The sequence below is a fragment of the Aythya marila genome, assembly GCF_965140915.1.
Source record: "Aythya marila genome assembly, chromosome: 16".
In the NCBI taxonomy this organism is placed as follows: domain Eukaryota; kingdom Metazoa; phylum Chordata; class Aves; order Anseriformes; family Anatidae; genus Aythya; species Aythya marila.
Genome location: NC_139057.1, coordinates 8,718,434 through 8,740,333, shown reverse-complemented (window position 1 = coordinate 8,740,333; position 21,900 = coordinate 8,718,434). Strand labels below are relative to the sequence as shown.

Here is a 21,900-nt window from a genome sequence, read left to right as displayed (position 1 = left end):
ACGGAGCCCTGATGCCCACGTCCCAGCCTGCTGCATGTCTGCTGTGGGCGTGGGCCAGCCCACCCATCTAACTCACAGTCCTCTGCCCACGGGGTCTGTACCTTCAGCTCCTTGATCTTTGTTGGGGTAGTCACCTCCTCATCCTCCGTCTCGGACCGTCTCCCACTGCCAAACTCACCATCCTCATCCTGCTTCTCACCCTCTGCTCCAGCATCGTGGTTCTCACTGACAGAGGCTGGGCGTGAGAACTCTGTGTGTGCAGGGAGAGCCCAGGTCACAGGCAGCAAGCATTTTTTCCCAGCCCTACCTGCCCCAGCCTTCCACCCCAGTCTGGCTAGGAGATGGTGGCTGTGGAGCCCCAAGAGCATCTGTAGCAGGAAATATGTGTCCTAGGGCTTCTTGGTTGTGTTGATGACCCAAAGTTCAGCCCATTTCTCCCTCCCTCCACCACCCTGGCCTCCATGCCTCCTTTGTGTACAAGAAGTTGGGGACAGCCCCAACCCCAGGCTGCCCAGACCCCTGCCCTGGCTCAGCAGAGCCAGCTGTGCTGCTGCTCACAGGGTTTGAACCACCACTTGGTGTGGGGACAGGCCAGGGGCACCTAGTCGGGGACAGCCTCCAGAAGCGACCCTGGCTGCACCCCTCTGAACCTTCCTCCTTGCCTTCTTGCTCCCGCCAGCGGACCAATCTCCCTCCCCCTCCCCAATTTGGGGCATACCTCCGTCAAGGCTGCGAGACATGGTGTACCGTTTGCTGGAGGAGCGCTCGAAGAAGGGAGCTGGGCGGTCAATGAGGGCGCTGGCCTGCCGGGTCTGCGCCTGCGTCCGCCCGCTGTAGCGAAACTTGGAGCCCATCACCAGAAAGCCCTTCGGGGGTGGCTCTGGGGACACCAGCCTGGGGATGGGAGAGGTGGGGTCGCATCGGTGAGTCCCAGCCCTGCTCCCCAACACCAGTGTGCAAAGCAGAGCTGAGACCGTGGTGAAGGAGAGGGGCCAGCCACAGCACAGAGCTAAAGGAAAGATGGGGGGAATTTAAGGCCGTAAGACGAGGACTGAACCAGCAAGTGGTCCTGGGCAGCAGTGGCACAGGGCAGCAAACAGAGCAGAGATGGCTCCACACATGAGGAGGACAAACAAGAGCCTCTGCACCCGGGGCATAGCAGGTCTGTGGCTGACAGAGGGGCAGAGCTGCTCCCTCCCTGCACACAAAAGGCAGAGTGGCCAGACCCAGGGGGTTAAAAGGCAGGGGACAGCCCACCCACACCAAGTGGGAGGATGGCCGGCTCCTGCCTGGGAAGGACACAGGCAGCTGGGGGCAAGGCAGGAGCTACCCTTCCCCACACAAATATGCTGGAATGGGCCAGAGGCAGGAGCATGCCTGGAGAAGGGCTCCTCACCTGAAGAAGGTGTGATGCTCTATGCAGACCTTCCAGAGACGCTTGGCAGAGCGGTGGTTGGGCAGCTTGAAGCCAATGGTGCTCTCAAACTGCTCGTACTTGGGGGAGATAGAGACATGCTGTTACAGGCAGATCCTGCCCTAGAGGATATAGTGGGATGGGACCTGCCTTGCCAAGGCCCTCAGTTTGCCTTGGCAGGAGCCATGACACAGAAAACATCTTCAGAACAATGCTGGAAAGTTCCATGCCCGGCCCCACTGGGTGGTAGGATCATACCTCCTAAATTTTTGGCCTAAGCACTTTCCTCAACTGTAAATGGATTTTCAGTGTGAGAGAAACTCCCTCAAGAAACATAAAACTTTTACGGCTTGTTTTGGCTAGAGTCTCTCTCTCCATCTCAGATGCACTGTCCACTGGGAAATGTGTGGGTGGAAATGCATTTTCCCATCAGTGCAAGTAAAAGAGAGTGAAAGTAAAGTCAGAAAACAATGACAGAAAATGAAAGAAAAGCCTCTTTAAAAAAAAGTATGGAAGACGAATATCAAAAACAGTCCTGAAATTCCCTTCCTGGGACACCTTCTTTTACCAGCAGGGTCGCAGTGTCTGGCTTATGGGGAAAGGAGTGTAGGGTGTCCTGAACCTTCTGAATTGCTGTGGCCAAAGACATTATATCAGTGAGAAAATGAGAGTGCAAACAAGAAAGCACTTGCTGAAAGCCTCCATTCACCACAGGAGCTTTCCTCTCTTGGCCAGCTGAAGCCATTAGCTTGGGACTCCTGGGGCAGAAGATGAGGCTAGGAAAGGACCACCCCGCACAGCTCCACTTCAGGCTGCACTGGACCCATTGCACTCACCTCACCAGGGCGGATTTTGATGTAGAAGTTGCTCCTCTTGTAGGAAATTTTAAGGATCTTGGGCCAGGCAAAACGGTTGATCCTCAGCCGGTCCCTGTAGATGAGGAGGCCGTTGGCACAGACGCCCAGCATGATGTCGATACCCTCTGAGTCCTGGAGGAGGCAAGAGGGACAGAAGGAGACAGTTCAGCAGCCCAGTAAGGACCAGTCCATTCCAGAGTGCCATGCTCCCTCCTGCCTAGCGCTCTGCTAAGTGGGACCAGCTGGCAGAGGTCACAGAATCACAGGATGGTTGAGGTTGGAAGGGACCATGTGTTTCAATCTCCCTGATCAGAGAAGGCCACCCAGGGCTCCAGGTGTGACCTCACCAGTGCTGAGCAGCGGGGAAGAACCACCTCCCTTTACTTGCTGGTAACGGTCTGCCTAATGCAGCCTACTATTGACATACTCTGCTGGAAGAGCACAATGTTGATCGATGTTCAATTTGCTGTCCCCCAGGACCCTCAGGGTCTTCCCTGCCCAGCTGCTTTCCAGCCAGCTGCCCCCAGCATGTCCTGGAGCCTGGGCTTGTTCCTCCCCTGAGGCACAACTTGGCACTTTCCCTTGCTAAAATAACAGTTCCAGCCCTGTTCAGCTCTTGTGCTCAACAGGCACCCAAAGCAGCTTGCACATTTAAACTCTCTCTCTTGTCACTGCACCAACTGTAGGAAACAGGAGCTGGAGCTACTGTAAGCCCCGATGTGCCAGGGGTGTGCTGGCACCAGGATACAATGGGGCTTGGCGTTGGCCGTCGCTCCCACAGCTCCACAGCCTAGTACCTTGGCATGGTGCAGGTCCACCCCGTACATGGAAAGCTTCTTTGCGTTCTCCAGGAAGTGGATTTCTGCTTCCCCAGGAGTCATGCCCCTGCAGAGAGACAGAGACGGGGACACATGGCCAGACACCCCACGGGGCACAGGTCAGCTCCCCAGTGCCTTCCCTCACCAATAGCCTGTTCCCTGCCGCAGCTCACCGGTAGGTCTTGTGCAGTTCCATGATGCGCTCTTCCAGCTCCCGTGTCTGGTTGGGGGCGAAGCGAAGCTCGCTGACATAGTTGCCCACATGCTCCTCGGCATCGTAGTCGCCCATTTCAGCCTGCACGGCATATGAGCCCAGCAGGGCGTGCGTGACGAAGGAGCAGGGGAGGCGCCCTGTGATGATGTCCGCACGCAGCTGCAGGCACAAGTAGTATCTGCAGAAGGGGACAGAGGGTAAGAGCAAGGCAGAGGCACATGCCCTGGAAGCAGGCTAGGGCTCCCTGTGGAGGTTCTGCATGTAAAGAACACCCCCTCTGCACCATTCACTGTGCGACTGCCACCTCCGATAGATGCCTTCCCAGCCCCATTCTGTGTGATTTAGAGATGCCACGCACAGAGGAAAGACAACGAACCTCTGACAACTCCCCTGGCTACCCCTGCTGCTGTCCTGAGTGCTGCCCCTCCTCATGCTTCCCACCTGGCCCTCTGGAAGCTGTTCCAGCAGCTGTGCCCGAGGGCACACCACACTGTAGGTTCCTAAGGGCAGTCCTCACCTTGTGATGTCCTCCGTGAGCTGGGCAGGGTCAGGAGGGTAAAACTTCACAGTGAAGGCGAAGTTCCAGAGTCCACCTAGCAAAGGTAGGGAGCAGTAAGGGCAGGGGCTACACTGGCTGCCTGCAGAAATCTCCCTCACTCCTGCACAGGGTGTGCACACAGCATCCAGGCACTTATTAAAGGGTCCCAGGACTCCACCCAACCCTGACACAGGGTCAGGAAGCTCCAAAGGCTGCCATGAAGGAGATGAACCCCTGTTGTGCAGCTCCCAGCTGCTCTAGCCACTCAGCTGTCAGGACAACAGTGCAATTTGGGTAAACGTCCCCAAACAGCTGGGGAGAGAAAAGCATCACATCTTGGGACCAATCAGCTCAGCTTACTCCATGCAGAGACTAACACTGTCACAGCAAAAGCCTCACATGTCCCAGTGAGGTGACATCACAGGCAACAGCCCTTCTGGCTCCCCAGTGCATGGTGCAGCAAGGCAACATCTTGGACAATAGCACTCCTGCATCCCAGTACCCATCCCAGTAAGCTCACCCCGCCTCCACCCAATCTCCATCCTCCCTGCTCTGGGCAAGAAGAGATGGTACCCAGGGTGGGGACCAGGTCTCAGATGCTCTCCAGAAGCACAGACAAGGTCTGTGATGCCCACACCTGTCACGAACAGGATGGGAGGTGGGCAGGGCTAACAGGCACCTGAATAAGCTGGGCTGTTCCTGGCCCTGACCATGCCTCAGTGCTTGAGTTTGTTGGAGTGCCCCATCACTTGATTTGACTTACTAACCTGACAGAAAAGGACGATCATTTCTGCCACACTACTAAAATGAGCTGATGGAGGGCACAGCAAGGACTGAGCAGCCAGGGACAGTGTGCTAGGGAGGGGGCAATGAGCAGGGAGGCTCCCTGCCACAGCGGCTGAACCTGCATGGGGCCTGGTTTCCAGCTACTACCTCCCAGGTTTCTCATGTGTGACCCCGTGGCACACCAGGCTCCCGGCCACATCCCTGCCCTGTCCTGTGATCAGCCGGGGACCTGAAACCCACCAAGGGCACAGAGTTACAAGTTGAGGTGAGGGCTCAGCCCAACCACAAGCAGTGGCTGGGGCCAAACTGTCTGGGAGCCCAGCGCTGGGGAGGAATGGCCCTCCCCAACCACTTACTGCGGATCTGCTTCTTGATCTCCTTGGAGGGGTCCAGCCAGTTCTGAAAGGAGAAGACAACATGTCAGGGGGCTGGGGACCCTGCTCAGCAGTGGGGTGGCCGTAGAGGGGTCCCCCATGCTCACCTTCTGGCTGTCGGAGTCGCAGAAGGTGAGGCCAAAGTAATCCTTCTCCAGGAGGTTAAGGTGCTCACACACCATGTCAAAGAGGACCTGGCCTCGGGCATGCTTCTGCAGGAGATACAGAGAGGCTCACAGTAAACCAGCTCCCTCGTGTTTCCAGAGAGCCAGCAGGTGAAGGCAGCGCCTGCTGGACACAGGACACCTTCGTCCCCACCTGCATCGGTGTTGGCTGGGAGCAGCCCCAGGATCAGGGCAGCCCTGGCCCCCTCAGGCCACCACACAAAACTGCTGGGGGCTGCCTTTAAGAGCAGCCCCCTCGTCTGGCAGTGCTTGGCCTGGGCCCACAGACCCCATATCAGGGCACCATGTGCTCCCCAGGCCACACAGCCCACGGTGCAGCCCGTGGCAGGTCCCACAGACTGGTGGAGACCCAGCGGCCACCTGGCTCATCCCCCATCACACCAGGGGACAGCGGTGCCAAATCAGAGCAGGGTGCAGCCAGACCAGGCACCTCTGCTCCAGAGCAAAGGGTTGGGACAAACGCGTCCCAGACCTCGTGGTGGATGCTGCTGCCTGTAGGCCAAGCTCCTTCCCAACGCCCTCCTCACAGCACAGCAGGATGGAAGAGAAGCACGAAGAGCCTAAGACACATGCTACGATGGAGGGTGCCCTCATTACTGGTCCTCTTAACTCACTCATACATTTTCTCTTCACTACCGGTGGCAGTGAGGCCCACGATTGCTCACAGAGAGGTTCATGTGTTTCTCACGCATTTACAGACTTCTCCGACCAGGAGCTCCTGATTTACCCTCTCTGAGGGGTACCCATTTCTTTGAGTACCTCTACCAAGCACTGCAGCACTGGAGCCACTCTCACAGAAACCAGCACAACTTACAATGTCTCACTGCTGCCAGACCCCAGCCCTGATCTCCTCCTGACATCCAAATTTCCTCCAGACCCCAGCATTTCCTGCCATACCCTTTCTGTATCCTCCCCTTCCAGCTAACCCAGATTTCCACGGCAGGGGTTCAGCACACAGCACACAGAGGGGTGTAACACCAGGGGTGTAACACCAAATGGTTTGGTTTCCCTTTTTGATTTTTACAGAATTAAGCATTAACATCCTCTGTGTGCAGACAAGGCAAAACTATTTCCAGGGGGCCCAACAGAGAGAAAGAAGAAATTCAGCACAAGCCTTTCTGTGCTAAATAATTCCTCCTCCTCTCCCCTACACCCCAAATTACACTTTTAGAGAGCAGAAGCTCCGTGTTTGCTGAGTCAACGCTGTCCTCTGCACTGCAACAACAGAGAACTTGACCTCACTGTGAATAAAGCCCTGCATGCCCCAGCTCACTGCCAACATCAAGCACCGGGAACAAAATGAGAAACAAAGCCTAGGGGGGCTGGGACTGTAATGCTCTGCTTTTCCTAAGCTTGTTGAGAATCATTGTTCTGCTAACAAAGCAGCCAGCCATTGTACATCCCAGACTTGTGTTTGCATGCAGGTTTTGCTTGGCAAATGTGAATGGGGATCTGGGGAAGGATGACACCACCACATGCTGCTTCAGGGCTGACCGAAGTCACTCCTTTGCCTCATGAGCCCACTGGAGTCACAGGACCACTCAGCTCTGGTTATATTGTTGGGAGAGACTTTCATCTTCATGACAATCCATCTTTCCACAGCCACTAAAGCTCTCTGTGACAGACTTTACCACTAAAGTGACAGTAAGGGCTGCTGGAGCACAGAGATCAAAGGCACCACTGCTGGCGCTGGAACCCAGAGGCCAGACCTCCCCCGCCAGCTGCCTTGGGGCATTCACTATTCCTGTGCAGCCACAGAGAGCAGGAGCGTTCCTTATGTTCATTAATCCTGTGCAGCTGAGACCTCGTGGAGCCAGGACCTGCATACAGATGCAGGTCTGCTGTGCACAGCCTGAGCTGTTGCCACCCTGCTGAGAACAAAACCCCCTCCACCCACTCACCAGCAGCAAGTGCAAAGGTCTCCCTGACAAAGGCTCCAGGATCTCTGCTTCTGAACAGTTTCAACTTCTGCATTTTTAAGTAAAGTTTCTCAGAAATGTCCCTCTGACCAGGAAGATGCTGCAGGTCAGAGATGTGCTGCCTCCTTGAATGCAGGCAGGAGACAGAAGCAAGTGCAGAAATGGGCACGCCCGGCTCACAACCCTTCTCTGAGCTGCCTCTTCCCCAGAGTGGGTTCATAGAGCCCCTATCCCAGCCCAAACTCTGGGCTTGATGGTGCCTCCTAACACCGTGCTTCCAGCAGCTCAAGCAGGCCTGCAATATATCCCAGTGTAAAGGTGGCCACTGGCGGGCGCTAGTCCCTTCTGTCCCTTCCTGCAGCAACAGCCACTACCAGGGAAGCACACACTCGCCCACACTCGCGTTGCACGCTTGCGACACTGCACAAATAGCAAGCAGCCCACACACCCGCAGCAGGGTGCCCAGGCCTGCTGCTCTGCCAACGCACATGAGGGTGCATTGACAAATACATGCATGTGTATCACCTCTATTTACTCACACACGCACTCCTGCCAGGCTTCAGCACACGTCCCAGACGGTCCCTGGCCTGCCAGTTTTATGGGGAAGGACACAATGGATGAAAACAGGGAGACTGGGGTGAGGTGCAGTTTGTAATGCTGCCAAAACCCATGTGGGTCTGTGTGCACACATGCAAACCCATCTCAGGGAGCCATGTGTATCTGCACATGTTGGCCTCTTTGCACAAACACATGCACACACATCCTGTGCCTTAGCAAGTGGGACAGCAAACACGCTGTGCTCTTGAGGTGTCAACAGAAACACTGGCATACATATGTGTCATGCACATATTTTCATGCAGAGCTTTATCTCCATCTATTAAGCTTCTGCTTTCTACACACTGTTTTCCATAATGAGTAGCTAACAAATTTGGACTCTCTAAGCTGAAATTTCCAGCTAAGGTCTATCCTTCCAGATTTTTTGTTTGTTTTGAAATTCCGACTTAAACGGTCATTTCTGTGGATCATTTTGTCTGTATGACAAGTACTCCAAAGCTGTCCTTGGAACAGCCCTGACATCAAGGACTTGCTGGAGGCCAGCTGTGGGCTGGGCAGGGTTCCTAGGCTGAGACATGTCCCCTGCTCAGCGCCAGTGCACTCCTCTGACTCACCTCCACTTCACATTCATACTCAGAGGCATCAAGCAGGGTCACTCTGCAGAGGGCACTCTTGATTTTCTTGTTAATTTTCTGGGGCGACTTCTGAGTCTTGCTAGGTGTTGTTTTATCAGAGAGCCCATCAGTCTCGCTGTAGTCCTTTTCCTCCATGTCTGTGCCCTGGAAGGTGAGAGACGCACAGAGTTACTTGGCACTGGCCAGCAGAGGAGGCCAGCACTTCCTCTGCCCCTTAGCAATGCAGGATCCCACAGCCAGGAGCTCACCCCTGACCCCCACTCCCCGCTGTTGCCACAGTCATGGTTGGAAGAGTGACCCTGCAAAAAGAATGTCTGTGAGCCTGGTGTTGGTTCAGCAGCTGAGACCTCCCTATCTGGCTGCCTCCTGCAGCAGGCAGGGCTGAGGCAGCTCCGTGGCTGCTGGAAGCACTGGCAGCAGCACAGAGCTGGGGCTCCCCTGCTTAGTGGCAGCTCTTAGGGTACCACAGTTGCTCCCAGCCCTGATCTGCATGAAGCAGCAGTGCCATTCCTAGCCACTATTAGCACTTTGGACCTTTTTTTTTTTTTTTTTTTTTTTTGGCAAAGCCACAGTGCAGCAAACGGCCCTGCAGAAAGCAGTGCTTACATACGTAGGGTCTGTCACAGAGCAGCTGGGGCCACCTCCTCTCTGCGGCTGCAGGCTTGGGGGCTGGACAAGCTGAGTGCCAGGCTCTGCCCTGCTCCGAAGTATGGGTCTGATGCCAGGAGCTGCTGGCAATAGCTGAAGGCCTGATGCTCATCCAGACCCGCAGTCTTTCCCTTGTTGTCCCACCTGGGCCACAGCCCCTGTCCCTTGCCTACTCACCGGCTCCATGTTTCGGGCGTCGGGTTGCGCCCCAGGCTTCTCGTTGGCTTCAGCTTCCCGGCTGGCAGGCACGGCAGTGGGGCCGTGGGTGGCCGCCTCCAGCTGCTGCTGTGGGGCCTCCTCCTGTGCGTTCTTCACCTCCAAATCAGGACCTGTCTCAGTTGTCATGGCTGCTCGTCACCCTGCCCTGGCACTGAGACAGAGACAGAAAGCGTCACACCAGCAGCCCCGCTCCCATGTGGACCCAAAGTCCCTAGCACCAAGCTGCCCTGACGCAGACTGCTGTGTGCATTCTGCCCTGCCAACCACGGACGAGAGAGTGCTCAGCCTCCAACCTTTTGGTAGCCTGAGGCGGAGGCATGGAGAGCGATGGCAGCACCTCAACCCCACGGCAACTGCAGCCTGCCGGGGAGCTGGGGGCAGCAGGGCAGGCAGGGTGCGTGGGGGCAGGCAGGAAACCAGGCTCCCTCCCCAGCACTGTACTCAGGGAGCTGGGGCTGTATCCCAGCTCTAGAGCTTTTGGTAACTGCAGCAGAACGTATGTATATATATAAATCTCCTACATAAATATGTATAAATATTTATACACAAAATATACATATATAAAACCAATGAAATATTTTATTCAGGGAAGAAAAAAATCAGGCTTTGAGTCAGGTTACAATGCTGCATTAACACAGGAATTTGCAAACACGGACAACTCTCCATACTGCATCCGGAATGGCTGTTTTCTCCCCTCTGTATTCCCACTAGCACAGCACGCTGGGTTCCCACAGCCAGCAAGGCTGAACCCTGCACGGTAGGCGGGACAAAACCTGCCTCCAGCTCCAGCTGTCCATCCTGTGTAAGATGCAAAAACAAAACTAGGGCCAGGAACACAGGGGGAAGGCAACTTCAGTGCTTACTGTCCCTTACTGGGGTGCTGAGTAACGTATTTTTGAAATGGTGCCCTTGACATTGTCCTTTCTGCACATTATGCTTGCAGCACACTATCTCCTTCCCCCACAAAAGCTGTACTAAAGGCAGGAAAGTGCAAACTGAGAGTAGATCTGCTGGCATGGGCACCTCTAGCCAGACCTTGCTGTTCAGAGTATGAAGTGGAGAAACTGAGGCACTGAGCCCCGCTTTTGGTTTCTGCCAATGCCCCCGACAAGCCCTCACCAGGGCAGCACAAGGCACAGTAGCAATAGACAAGGCAGCACGGGCAGTCTGAGCACGTGGCTCGAGGCTGCAGGGCAGGTGTGGGCAGCCACGGGGCTGGTGGGAGCTCCTGGGGACGGCTCCCGCTTCCACAGGGCATGGAGCACCCTTTGTACCCATCACCCTTCTGCCACCTGGGCTGCTCATCCCCTAGCAGTGCTTGCCTGTGCTAATGCAGGGATGAGCTCGCAGCACAGCTCCAAGCCTGCCCAGGAGAGGAGCAGGAGAAGGAGAAGGGAGGGCTCTGGGGCTCTCCTTGTGAAAGCGTCTGTCCTCCTGAGCCACCGCCACACGTGCTGAGGCCCTGCTGCCCTGAGGCCCTGCTGCCCGAGGCGTGGCTGCATAGCACTTGCTGAGGGGAATTGGAGGATAATTGTTTTCTCTATTTGCTTCTGTGTGGCCTTTACTGTTTTTTATCCTTTTCCTTTTAACTGTGCCTATCTCAATCCTTGAGCCCCTTTTTTTTTTCTGCATCATATTTCCTCCCCCCCCCCCCCCGTTCTTTTGAGGAGGGGGAACAAGAGCACAGCATGGTGGAGTTCAGCTAGCCATCAGCAAGGAACCCCCGCAGCATCTCACATTGCATCTTTCAGGTGTCCTCAGCAGAGAGGGGAGTTGTGAAACTTCATCCAGAAGTACTGCTACACCTGGCTTCCCCGGGTGGTAGGGGAGAGGCAGAAAAGGAGCAGCATGCCTGCCCAGCCAACCGCTGTGGCAGCCCAGTCCTGAGGTCACCACAGAGAGACTCAGCTGACACCAAAAGAGCTGGAATTTCTCCCTTGCCCTTGTCCCAAGAGGAACAGAGTGGCCAGCCCCACGTGGACATGGCCAGGGACAGGCAGGACGACCTGCCTCTGCCTCCTGAGAAACACCCGCTCGCCTGACAACCCCAAGCACTCAGCTAAGGGCATGAGAATAGTCTGAAGGTCACCACTGGTTTATTTTTTCCATGGAGGAAATGGGATGGAGGGCTGCTGCTTTTCAACTTCAGATAAATGTTACAAGCTCCCACTTCAAATGGGTGCGTGAAACACTTCAAAACACTTCTTGATGTGTGATTTTTTTAAGTTAATGTGGAGTCTCTAAATAGCAATAGTCACTTTGGGCCAAAACCACCCTGAATTTTTCACTTAAAGTTTCTAAACTTTCTTACAAATGAAGTATGTGTGTCCCCACCCCAAAATGTTGATCCCCACGGAAACACCTCAGCTATGACTGGATCGGTTTCACCCAAAGCTGGCAGGCTGGGGCTTCATCACTACTCTCATCACCTGCACGAGTGCATGCGGTGCCCACCTGGAGCATGAGCTCCAGGGGCCCTGTGTGTCAGCCTATAAGGCACGGGGACCTGCTGCAGCAGGCGAGAGCACAACGCAAAAGCTTCAGGGCGGCTGAGCCAATGTGTAATGTTGCCAGGAGAAGCACCAAGCCATAAGGAAGGGGCCTGATGTGGCCCTAAAGACATTTCATCTCCTCACTCACATCCTACCCTGCCTTTTCCTACCTTCTGCCACCCCCCTTGGTCCCCCCTCACCAGTCCCAGCATGGCTCACCCCCACCGGCCATTCTCCCTCCTGGATTCAGGTGCCACCCGGCTCCTTGGAGCACCAGCACCTGCATCCCTGGGCCACAGCAGGAAGCTAAGGCTTAGCATGGATGCAGAGCAATCCAAGCACCAACACCCAGCAGGGGCACGGCAAGGGCCCATCGAGCCCATCCCCATGAGCGTCCAGGAGGCCACGTGGGGCCCCTCAGTGCTCTCAGGTCAGGGCTCAGAACCAGCTCAGGGAGTAAAAGGCTGAGCTGCTACTTGGAAGGGCATCGCGGCTGGCAAGTTCATAACTCATAGTTCATAATTACCAAGCTTTCTGGAGCTTTTCTTGGGCAGCAGCAGCCAGGGCCCAAGTTGAGACCCCATCTCTGCAGCCCAGGCTGTGCCCTGTTTCGCCAGCCCAGCTGAACACATCCCCAGGGGCACCCCAAGGCAAAAGAGGCACGGGGAAGGCAGAAACAGGGGCCAGGGATGCTCAGAGCTGGCTGGGCACTGGGGGTCAGCCTCAGCCTGGCTCCTTCCTGTCCCCGTGTAGGACGCTGCCACCCTCCAAGCACTGCCAGCGTTCCATCAAACAGCGTGGCCCATGCCTGCTGGAGGCCCAGCCACAGGAGAAGGCTTCCGAGGAAGGCAGGAACACCAGTGCACAGACCATCCCCACAGTGCTCGGGGACACAGCCTGGCTTCCCACCACTGCACCATGTCTCCCAGCCATCCTCCATACAGACAAACATGGCCCACACTCCCAGCTCGTTGTTAACAAGCAATTCCAGCCCCTTCTCTCCCTTCCCCCCCCCCCCAGGGAGCCTGGGCAGCTCATTTCCCCCAAGGATTTTGCTGCATCACTCAAGAGCTCTGAAACCAGAGGATGTTTATTACCAGAGCATCTATATGACTTGAGCAGGAATTATCTGAGCTTCAAAGATGGAAAGCACACTTCCAGGCAGCAAGAAACTGGTTATGCAGTGCTTGCCATCTCACACTGCTTTTCGGATGCAAAACTCAGCTCCTGCCACCTCCCCTTGCAGACAAAAGTTCAGCACCTCTGCACAGGAAACCCCTGATGTGGAGAGCCATGGGTGCAATAGGAAAAGGAAATAAACCATCCTTTTGGCAGCTTGCTACAACCTAACATACATTTGGCACCACAAACTGACAGGAGAGGTTTAGATCAGAAGTGCAGCTAAACTCTCTGTTTGAGACTAGTGGAAATGCTGTCCCAAACAGTTCATTTTTTTTTTCCTAAACATTGCCTAAAGCAGGAGCAGGACAGGACCCAAACCTCCAGGGTAAGCAGCCTGCCCATGCTGTCCTGTCGCTGTCCTTGGCTCCTGGTGTCACTCCTCGTGCATCCCCCTGGAGCAAAGCCGTGCCCAGCACAGCCCCTCTGGTGTGTGGGCTGAGCTGCCTGTGCCAGAGGCTGCCACCCTGCACCTCCTCAGCACTCCTGTCCCACCACCTGGCAGCCTCACGATTTCCATTTCAAAGCCCATCTGCACAGGCAAGATTAACTCCACTATTCCTTTCCAGTTCTGCTGACAAAACCACAGCACCCCTGGAGCCAGCAGCAAGCAGGTTCTGACTTCATGGGGCCGCTGCTGCACCACTGAGACTTGAGGCCAGGGCATTACCAGGGCTGGTGGCATGCCATGGTGCAGGCTGGCACTCAGTGGTGGCTTTGCCAGTGGCTTCCAGCTCTGCTGGAGCTGCAGATCCCACTCCAGCACAGGGACGCGTTGCCCCAGAGCCCTCTGCCTACACCCCCAACCTGCCACCTCACCCCTGCCCTTCTCACACAGCCCAGCTGCCTTTTACTCCCAGAGCCCCCCTTCTGCCCTGTCCCAGCCCATCGCAGGCTCTGCCCACCCACGCCTTGCTCCAGACACCCCTGCTGCCCCCCTGCTCCCCAGCTCTTGTGACGAGGCCAGCAGCAGTCAAGGCAGGATGGGCAGGAGGGGGTGGGCGCCACCCTCCCAACCCCATGTCTGGCAGCAGGGATGGGGCACTTGGAGGACTCCTCCGCACCTGCAGGCCACAGGACTGCATGCCACGCACAGCTGGGTTCCCCAAACCCGATTTGTGGCAACAGCTGGCTCACTCATGCTGAAACTTGATGCAAAATCAGCTGGAGGATATTCACAGCATGGCGAACTTGAGGTCACACAGCTGGAGCTGGTCAGAGCTCCACGCTGCAGAGACAGGCACACCAGAATAGCAAAAAAAAAAACAAAAAAACTTAATGGGATCACAGGTGGACCTGCCTGCAATGCCTATTATCTCCCATAATCTCCTCCCTCTTCTCTTTTCCTTGGTGTTTTCCTCCTCACCCCCCTTCAAGCTGGCATGTGGATTCATGGATTACCCAGAAGCTCTGCCCCCACACTTCCCCAGCACATCACAGCTTGAGCCTCCGCAGTGCTTCCCTTCCCAGAGCTTCCCCTTCCCTGCTGCCTCCAAACAAACCGGGTTTTGCCTGAGCCTTCCCATTCACTCTATGCTGCTGGGTTAGCTTTAAAGGCTGAGCATCACGCTTTGCTCCCGGGCTTAGCCATCCTCTCCTTTCTCTTCCCTGAGGATGCTGCCTATGGAGAAGCTGGGGATGGAGGTTTCTGTTTCTGCAGCATGTATTCCTATAGCACACGTGTATTCCTGCAAAGCCGCCTGTGCAGGACAGAATGCCTGCACACACATCCCAAACCTCAGAGTAACCAGGGTGCTCGGAGCTGGACAACAACCAGGCGGTGCCCTTCTCCCTCACCACTGCGTACAGCAGCTGCCAAGGGCCCCACAGGGCTGCTCCAGGCAGCAAAACCCGCTGCCACACCACAGGACAGACCATGGCCCCTGGGACTGCTGGAGATGGGGTGCTCCCAGCAAAACAGCACCAGTGTGGGGAGCGCCACGAGGGAGGTGGCAGCCTCGCAACTCCACACGTGGGGGCCCAGCTACATCACCGATCGCTCAGATGCAGGCAGCAGGTTTCCAGAGCTGATTCCAGCCCTCGGAGGGGCTGAGGAGCTTGCCAGGCCCCCAGCAGCCATGCAGGTATACTGGCAGGCCTCAGGTATGGTAAGGAGTGCAGGCAGCACCTTTCAGTCATCCTGGAAAAAACAGAGAGGAGCCCAAGGGAACGTGTGCCCAGCCATCCCAGCAAGGATCACAAACCCCAGACCATGGCTAGCCCCCTGCACTGCGGGAGCAGCCCAGAGCACCGTGTGAGAGGGCTCTCTGCCTGCAAACACACAGCTCTGCCACAGGCCTCACAACAGGGCCAAAAAATCCTACCAGCTGCCCTGGTGACAGCAGGGTGAGGAGGTCAGGAACATGGGGTGCTCCCGGCTCCTGGAGCACCAACACCACTCCTCCTCCTGCAGGGCTGGAAGGGATGGAGACCTGCAGGGCCGCACCCTGCTCCCCAACTGGAAAACTGTCCGCCCCCTCTCCCCTTGCATGGTCTCTAGGACCCACAGCCCACCCAGACTGCTGCTCTGCTGGGCAGGTGCTGCTGCTGAAAGCCCAGATGCTGCAGCTGCCTGCAGAGAAGCAGCCAGGTCCGGATGGCCCTGGGCAGCAGGCAGTGCCACAGAGCATCCTGCACGGTTGCCTTCTGCATAGCAGGGCAGTTCCTACCTTGGCGTGATCTCCCAGTCCCCATGCTGCCAGCACAGCTCCTCTCTGCTGGGCTGATGCCGTGCACAAGGCAGCGCTTTCTGCAGAGCAGGCGCTTCCTCAACTCCAACACCCCCGTGCATTGATTGATGCGTACTGCAGCCGCAGCGGCGCTGGGAACTGGGCTGCCTTCCTGCCCCGCCAGCCGGGGATCTCCCTGCTCTCCCCCCCGCAGCACTCAGGCTCCCACCTCACCAGGAGCTCTGCACCCACACTGCAGTCCTCGGGCACAGCGCAGACCCCGCAGGGAAGATTATGCCAGCCCTGTCCGCCTCCCTCCCACTGCTCAGCCTCTCTCACCTGCAAATATCTGACTCATCCCAGGCCAAGTACCGGAGGACAGGCTGCAATCATTCTGATGCCATGACGAGGTCTCTTTAATGGGTTGTAGGGCAGAAAATACCATGCTAGCTCTGAAATAGGATATCCAGGTACCACACTTGCACTAGTTCAGCAGTCAGATTGAAGATGTACTGACAGCAAAAGCTGAACAGCAGCTCTTTCATCAGCCCTGTCCACACCAAAGAGCTGAGTGTGACATCCAGCATTTCTCTGCTTATGGGACGTGTGGCTCCTTGTCCCACTCTGCCCCCCAGGGAGGAAAAACACCACAGAGCACACACTGGGGCCAGTTACTGCATCACATGTGTATTGCACTCCCATGGTACCCAACAGCACAGAGTTCTTGAGTATCCATTAAAGCACAGCGCTCACATCACTGCAGCAGAGGATCCTGCTTTCAGTTAGTGGCAGGAAACCCCAAAACACAAGCGGGTGCACCGTCAGAGCTGCCGTGGGACAGCCCAGGTAGCGCCCAGCATCCCTGACCTGAGCAGCCCATGGGGAGCAGGCAGCATGGGGGCTGCACCCCCTGCCCTTGTGCCACACTCACTCTTGCAGGGAAGCAGAGGCTGCAGGGCCACGCTGCAGCAGGCTGGGGGCTCGTGGAGAGCATCCAGTTTGCACAGTTCAGGGAGGGGCAGCTTTCAGTGTTAGGCCTCTGGCTGCTCTCACGTAGCAAAGAGTGGGATGACGAGCAGAGCTGCTCAGCAGGAGGACCAGGGAGGACACGACTGCAGAATCGCATGCAGCCCATGGACCCAGCACCCCTAAAACAATGCAGCACTCTGCTCCTGCCCTGCCATGAAGCATGGCCACACAGCAGCACCCCATAGACAGGTCCCACCCTAGCAGTGATCACCTCTCAGCCATGACTTCTTGAAGCTTGGCCTTCTTGCTCCTGTGTCTGGCAGCCAGGGCTGTCCATGGCTGTCCAGGCAGCTGGGGCAGGCAGGCAGTCTGACAGCAGGGGAGCATCCACCTTAGGGGGAAACAAGAGGCTGCAGCCCTGAGGGTAAGCCAGTTGGGTGTTGGCAGCATATCAGAGAAACAGGCTTTAAGGTGAAGATTTCCCCACCATCACCAGCATGGATCCTGCAAAATATGCTGGAACTTCAGTGCCCTGGAGGTGGCAAGAGCATGGTTACAGCCAGGGACATGCTGGAGAAAGGCTCAGGCTGCTCCCCAACCAGCAAGAGGTAGCAGGACAGAGCAAGGTCAAAGACTTCATCCCACACTTCTCTGAACAGCCCCTCATGCTCAGTACATTTTGACCCTAATTTGGATGATTTGGACCCTTAATTAACTCCCTGACCCCAGGAGAGCAGACATGGACCAGCCAAGCCCACAGCTCCCAGTGGGACACACCAGATGAGCTTCTTCCTTGTGCCCTTTGGAAATGTGGGCACATGTCAGACCCAAAACCCTGTGGACAGCCCTCTGCACAATCCAGCACAGCTCCTGAGGGCTGACCTGGCCTTTCTCCAGCAGCATTGGAACCCTGCCCCTGCTAGGAGCCCTCCTTCCCTCCCTCCCAGCACAGCAGCTGGGCTGGCAGGCACCTCTCCCACCCCAGCTCGATCTGGTGTCACTCATCTCTAAGCGCCCGCAGCTGTGAAACCACCAGAACCACTGCAGCACCTGGCCACAGCTCACAGGGCCAGGTGGTGAGATGTGGTGCTGCTCCATGGAGATCCCCGTCCACTGCCATGGGGCTACAGCCACCTCGCAGTGTCCAAACAGGGGAAAACGTGGAGGGCACAGAGGCACAGAGCCAAAATCCTCTTCCACAGCATGCTGCAGCCACAGAGCCCCAGCAGCTGAGAAGCAACCACAAACAGGGAAGCGATGAGCAGAAAGCAGAGGGACAGGGTCAGGCCAGGGCTGAGAGGAGACTGAGAGGAGGAGGAGATAGAAAGGGAGCGATGGAGCAGAGAGAGACCCTGAGCCCATAACCATGGCTCCGATTGGACTTGACACATGATGGGAAGGACCTAATTTATCATGTCATGCACACCCCAGCACAACAACAGCTCAGCCAAACGCCCCAGCCCCTAGCAGCGTGGCCCACAGCAGGAGGGAGGCAGCAGCAGCACTGCCACCTAGCACCGTGCCGCTCACCCCAGGGCAGCTAGTGGGCCTTCAGCAGGCCTGGCAATAACCACAGGACACCCCCACCATCCGATCAGCCCTTAAGCACATGAAACGCCCCTGCATCAGCTCTTCAGGGAAGTGTGTGGAAAACAGGAGAAGAAATGGTGATACGGCAGTCCCTGGCAAGAAGCAGTGCACCCAGCCAGAGGCAGGAAGGCGCTCAAGCCCCTGGGTGCCAGGCTAAGAGGGACCTGCAGCACCCACACCTCCAGCCCAGGAACATCAACGGGGATGGGGACACAGGCAAGGAGGCAGCTGCCCCTCATTGCCCCCATGGCAGGTATCTGCATCGGGCTGGACACGTTGGCCAGCATTAAGGCACACCAAACATCACAGAGGAGACGCACGGATCTCAAACGCCTTCACCGGTGGGGAGCACCCAGGGAAGGGCCAGCTGGCTGCAGCCTGAGGCTCTGCAGAATGTGAAGCCCCTGGCAACCTGCCTTCGGGGGAAGGCTTTTCTCTCACTCCAAAACCCACAGGCAGCTCAGCCCATGGGAATCACAAGGCACCTGAGACCTTACCAGCAGCGGAACCCTGCTGGGCAGCCCACGGCATGAGCCTGCGCTGCCTCCCAGCTGGGGGGTTCAGGCTGCATCACTCCTGGCTGCCAGCACCCAGAAGCACCCAGCCCTTCACAGGGTGCCCTGCCACCCCCAGACCCCATGACAAGGAGACACAGCCCTGGTGGCAAGGCATGGGCAGCTCCAGGAGTAGGAAGAGAGCAAAATAAAAGGTGGGGGCGGCAGCATCCGTCCTACTGCATGAGCAGCTGGGCCAGCAGACAGATGGACTGAGGTTTAACACCTTTCAGCCTCAAACAGCTAAACATCTGCATAAAATCCCAGGTCAGGGAAGGCAGTGGAGATCTGGAGTAGAAACGAAACACCAAAATAGCAATTGAGCACAGGCAGAGAGGGCTGGAGGCCATGCTGGGCTGTGGGGGCAGGACAGGGCTCAACTGCAAGACCCAGCATATGTGGGCAACAGTGGGACAACGTGGAGCCCCTTCCTAAGGCGGCTGCATGCTGCCAGAACAGCAAGAGTGACTTTTACAAAAACCTGGTAGAAAAGAAAACTGCCACGCTCTCCGTGGCAACACATTACGGCACATCAGCACCACTACGGAGCCAGTCCTGACAGTCACGGCACACCCGCTGCCAGGACAATTAGCTCAGTTTTGTCTTGGGCTGTCTTTGTTTTTGGAAAGCCATCTGTTTAACCACCCCCCCCCCCAAAAAAAAAAAAAAAAAAAGAGTCAGGAGCAATGCAGCCATCATCACTGCATTCAGAGGTGAGGGACACTTGTTGCAGGACCAGCACAGAGACTGTCCTCAGTGGTTAAAGAGCTGAATGTAGCCCTGACGCCTTATTCAACTTCTTGCAAGCAACTGCAACAATCCCAAATACAGACAGAGGGATATTCCCTGGAGGACAATCCCCACCAAGCCCCACTTGTCCCTGCAAGGACACTGGGCAGCCCCAGACTTCCAGGAATGCTCGGAGGCCCTCACTGCATGCCCAGTGGCGCTTCAGCTCAGGCACTGCAGGAGGAGAGGGGTGCTTGGAAGCCACGGGAAGGCACCCCAGGAGGGGAGGAAGCCACAGTGGTGGCAGAGCACAGCATGCACTGCCTGGAGAACAGCTGCCCCCATGGACAAGCTCCCCTGGTTTTAGCTTTTAACTCTAGGGAGAGGCAAATGAGCCCCACAGGGAAGCACAGGTCCAGGCAGCATGCCACAGTTTTCTGGCAGGGTCTCGGAGACCTCCATGCATTTTAGTGCAGAGTTAGGGCCAGAAGAAAGAAGACATCAGCAGTGGTGCCATCCCTAACTCTGCTGTGGTGTGACTGCGCTTAGTGAAAAGCCAGCTAAAGCCTGGGCTGTCCCAGGTCACTCACCTTCACCCCAAAATCCACTGCAGGCCTCCCAGGGGAGAAGCAGTCTAGAGACCAGCCCCAGGGCTGTGATGCTTCCCCCAGAGCAAGCACTGACCTACGCGTGCCAGCTGCAAGGTCCTGCAAACACAGTGGCTTGCTGACTCGTCTGCCCTTGCTTTTCACCACCTCTGCTCACCCTGCTGAACTGCAGCACCATTCTCTCTCATCCTTGCAATCACAGCTGACATAGGAGGCAAACGTTTGTATTCCCTGCAGCAATTCAAAATGCTGCTCAGTGACTCAGATGCTGAAGGACTGCCAGCTCCCTCTGACCAGTGTGGGATGCGTCTCAATTCTTAGAAGGGGTCACAGCTAAATTGGGGTTAGGTTTTAGTTCAACAACACAGTAAGCCATTAGATCCCAGCAGAGGCAAGAGAAGCCTGGTTTGCAGCAGCACTCTGCTGGGGCAAAGAGGTACTGCTCTCAGTTCCCCCTACGCCAGCCTGGTGAAACTGTCTGTCAACCATTATTTTGGAGACATTCACAAACCAGGAGGAAGAGATGCTCTCTCCTGTACGGCGCAGTTTTATCTACAAGCCTGATTCAAGGTTTCCTTCAACCCCAAATAAGCCTCTGATTTTGAGTGCTCTCCTGCTCACAAAAGCTGCTTAAGGGGACAAGGCTCTTCAAGGCCGGATGCGACCTAAGGACGGTTCAAAAGTCAGGAGTAGCTAGCGGGGGCTGGCAGGGACAAAGAGACAGGGATCTTCTCACTCTCGTCCTCTTCTACACCGGTCCCCAAGCTGCCAGTCCTGCAGAGCAGATGTTTAAAGATAAAGAGAAGAGGAATCTAGAATCAAAATCCCATCCCAACAGCAAGGAAACATAAAGGCCCTTCCCTTTGCCTCTCTGACACCCGGCTGTGGACCAGCTCAGGCCACCACAAGGGTACCCACATACCTGGGGCATGCCCAGGGACACCCATACCCACACATCCACTGCCCCACAGCAGCACCAGAGGTCTGGGGAACAGAGGTCTCTGAGAAACAGCCATGGACAGATTGAGAGCCTGGGGGTAAAAGTTAAGGAGCAGACCAATAAGGGACAGTTCGTGGTTGGGGTCTGCTACAGGCCATCTAATTAAGGGGAGCCAGCTGATGAGGCCTTCAACTACAAGAAGCATTGTATTCACAGGCCTTCATCCCGATGAATTCTGTCATCCTGATGATCCTTTCAACCACCTGCTGGAAAAGCCACACAGCAGGCTGTAAGCAAGGAGACTCCTGGAGTGTGCTGAGAATAAATTCCTGGTCCAGATATTAGACACCAACCAGAGGAGAAATATTACTGGGCCTGGTGCCTACCAACGTAGATCAACTCATTAAAGAAGTTACGGCTGGGGGCAGCCGCTGTCCATCCGTGGCCCGAGCAGAAGGGCTGCAGGAGCATTGCACAGGCTGCAGGAGCATAATGCCTGGTCCCTGCCCAAAATGGTCTTTCCCTGAAATACCAGACTTGAACTACCTGTCCCTGTTTAAGATCTCCTGTTTAACATCTCACATTACAAGCACCAAAGGCACCATGAACCACATTCCCACTACTGAGAACAGATCAAAGCAAGGCTGGGACTCTAGGAAATTCCAGAGCAAATAATTCCAAATAAGCCTAAAGGATGAGAGAGGAACTTGCAAAGCAAGGGCTCCCTGCGTATTGCAGCACTTGGCAAGCCACTGGCGAGTCCAGCACAGGGCACTGACCTCCCAACACGGTCAGAGCAGCCGCTGCAGCACCAGCAGCAAGGCGAAGGGCTGGGCAGGTAGGGCAGGATCAAGCTAGCAAGCAGCACAGCCACTGGTGAAGACCCACAGCTCAAATGCAGAGTGGACATGCAAAAAGGAGGATCTCTGGCCGAACGGAGAAATATCCCTGTCTTCCCAGGCTGCTGCAGAGAAGGGGCCTCACACTCCCTGAATATGCCCAGGAACG

General features: G+C 56.1%; 1 protein-coding gene across 8 annotated transcripts in view; it reads right to left on the bottom strand.

The window, feature by feature from the left end:
• Positions 1-21,900, bottom strand: part of EPB41L1 (erythrocyte membrane protein band 4.1 like 1) — a 72,118-nt gene that overhangs the window by 25,186 nt on the left and 25,032 nt on the right. For all 8 annotated transcript variants that reach the window (XM_082773560.1, XM_082773561.1, XM_082773562.1 and 5 more), the window contains exons 3-13: positions 9,121-9,313; positions 8,275-8,439; positions 5,109-5,213; positions 4,984-5,026; positions 3,821-3,896; positions 3,263-3,481; positions 3,069-3,156; positions 2,251-2,403; positions 1,397-1,494; positions 719-894; positions 102-250 (exon numbers count right to left, since the gene is read on the bottom strand). In XM_082773560.1, coding sequence (XP_082629686.1) covers positions 102-250; positions 719-894; positions 1,397-1,494; positions 2,251-2,403; positions 3,069-3,156; positions 3,263-3,481; positions 3,821-3,896; positions 4,984-5,026; positions 5,109-5,213; positions 8,275-8,439; positions 9,121-9,288 — 1,440 coding nt within the window. In that variant the 5' untranslated portion in view covers positions 9,289-9,313. The remainder of the gene's footprint in view (positions 1-101; positions 251-718; positions 895-1,396; positions 1,495-2,250; positions 2,404-3,068; positions 3,157-3,262; positions 3,482-3,820; positions 3,897-4,983; positions 5,027-5,108; positions 5,214-8,274; positions 8,440-9,120; positions 9,314-21,900) is intronic.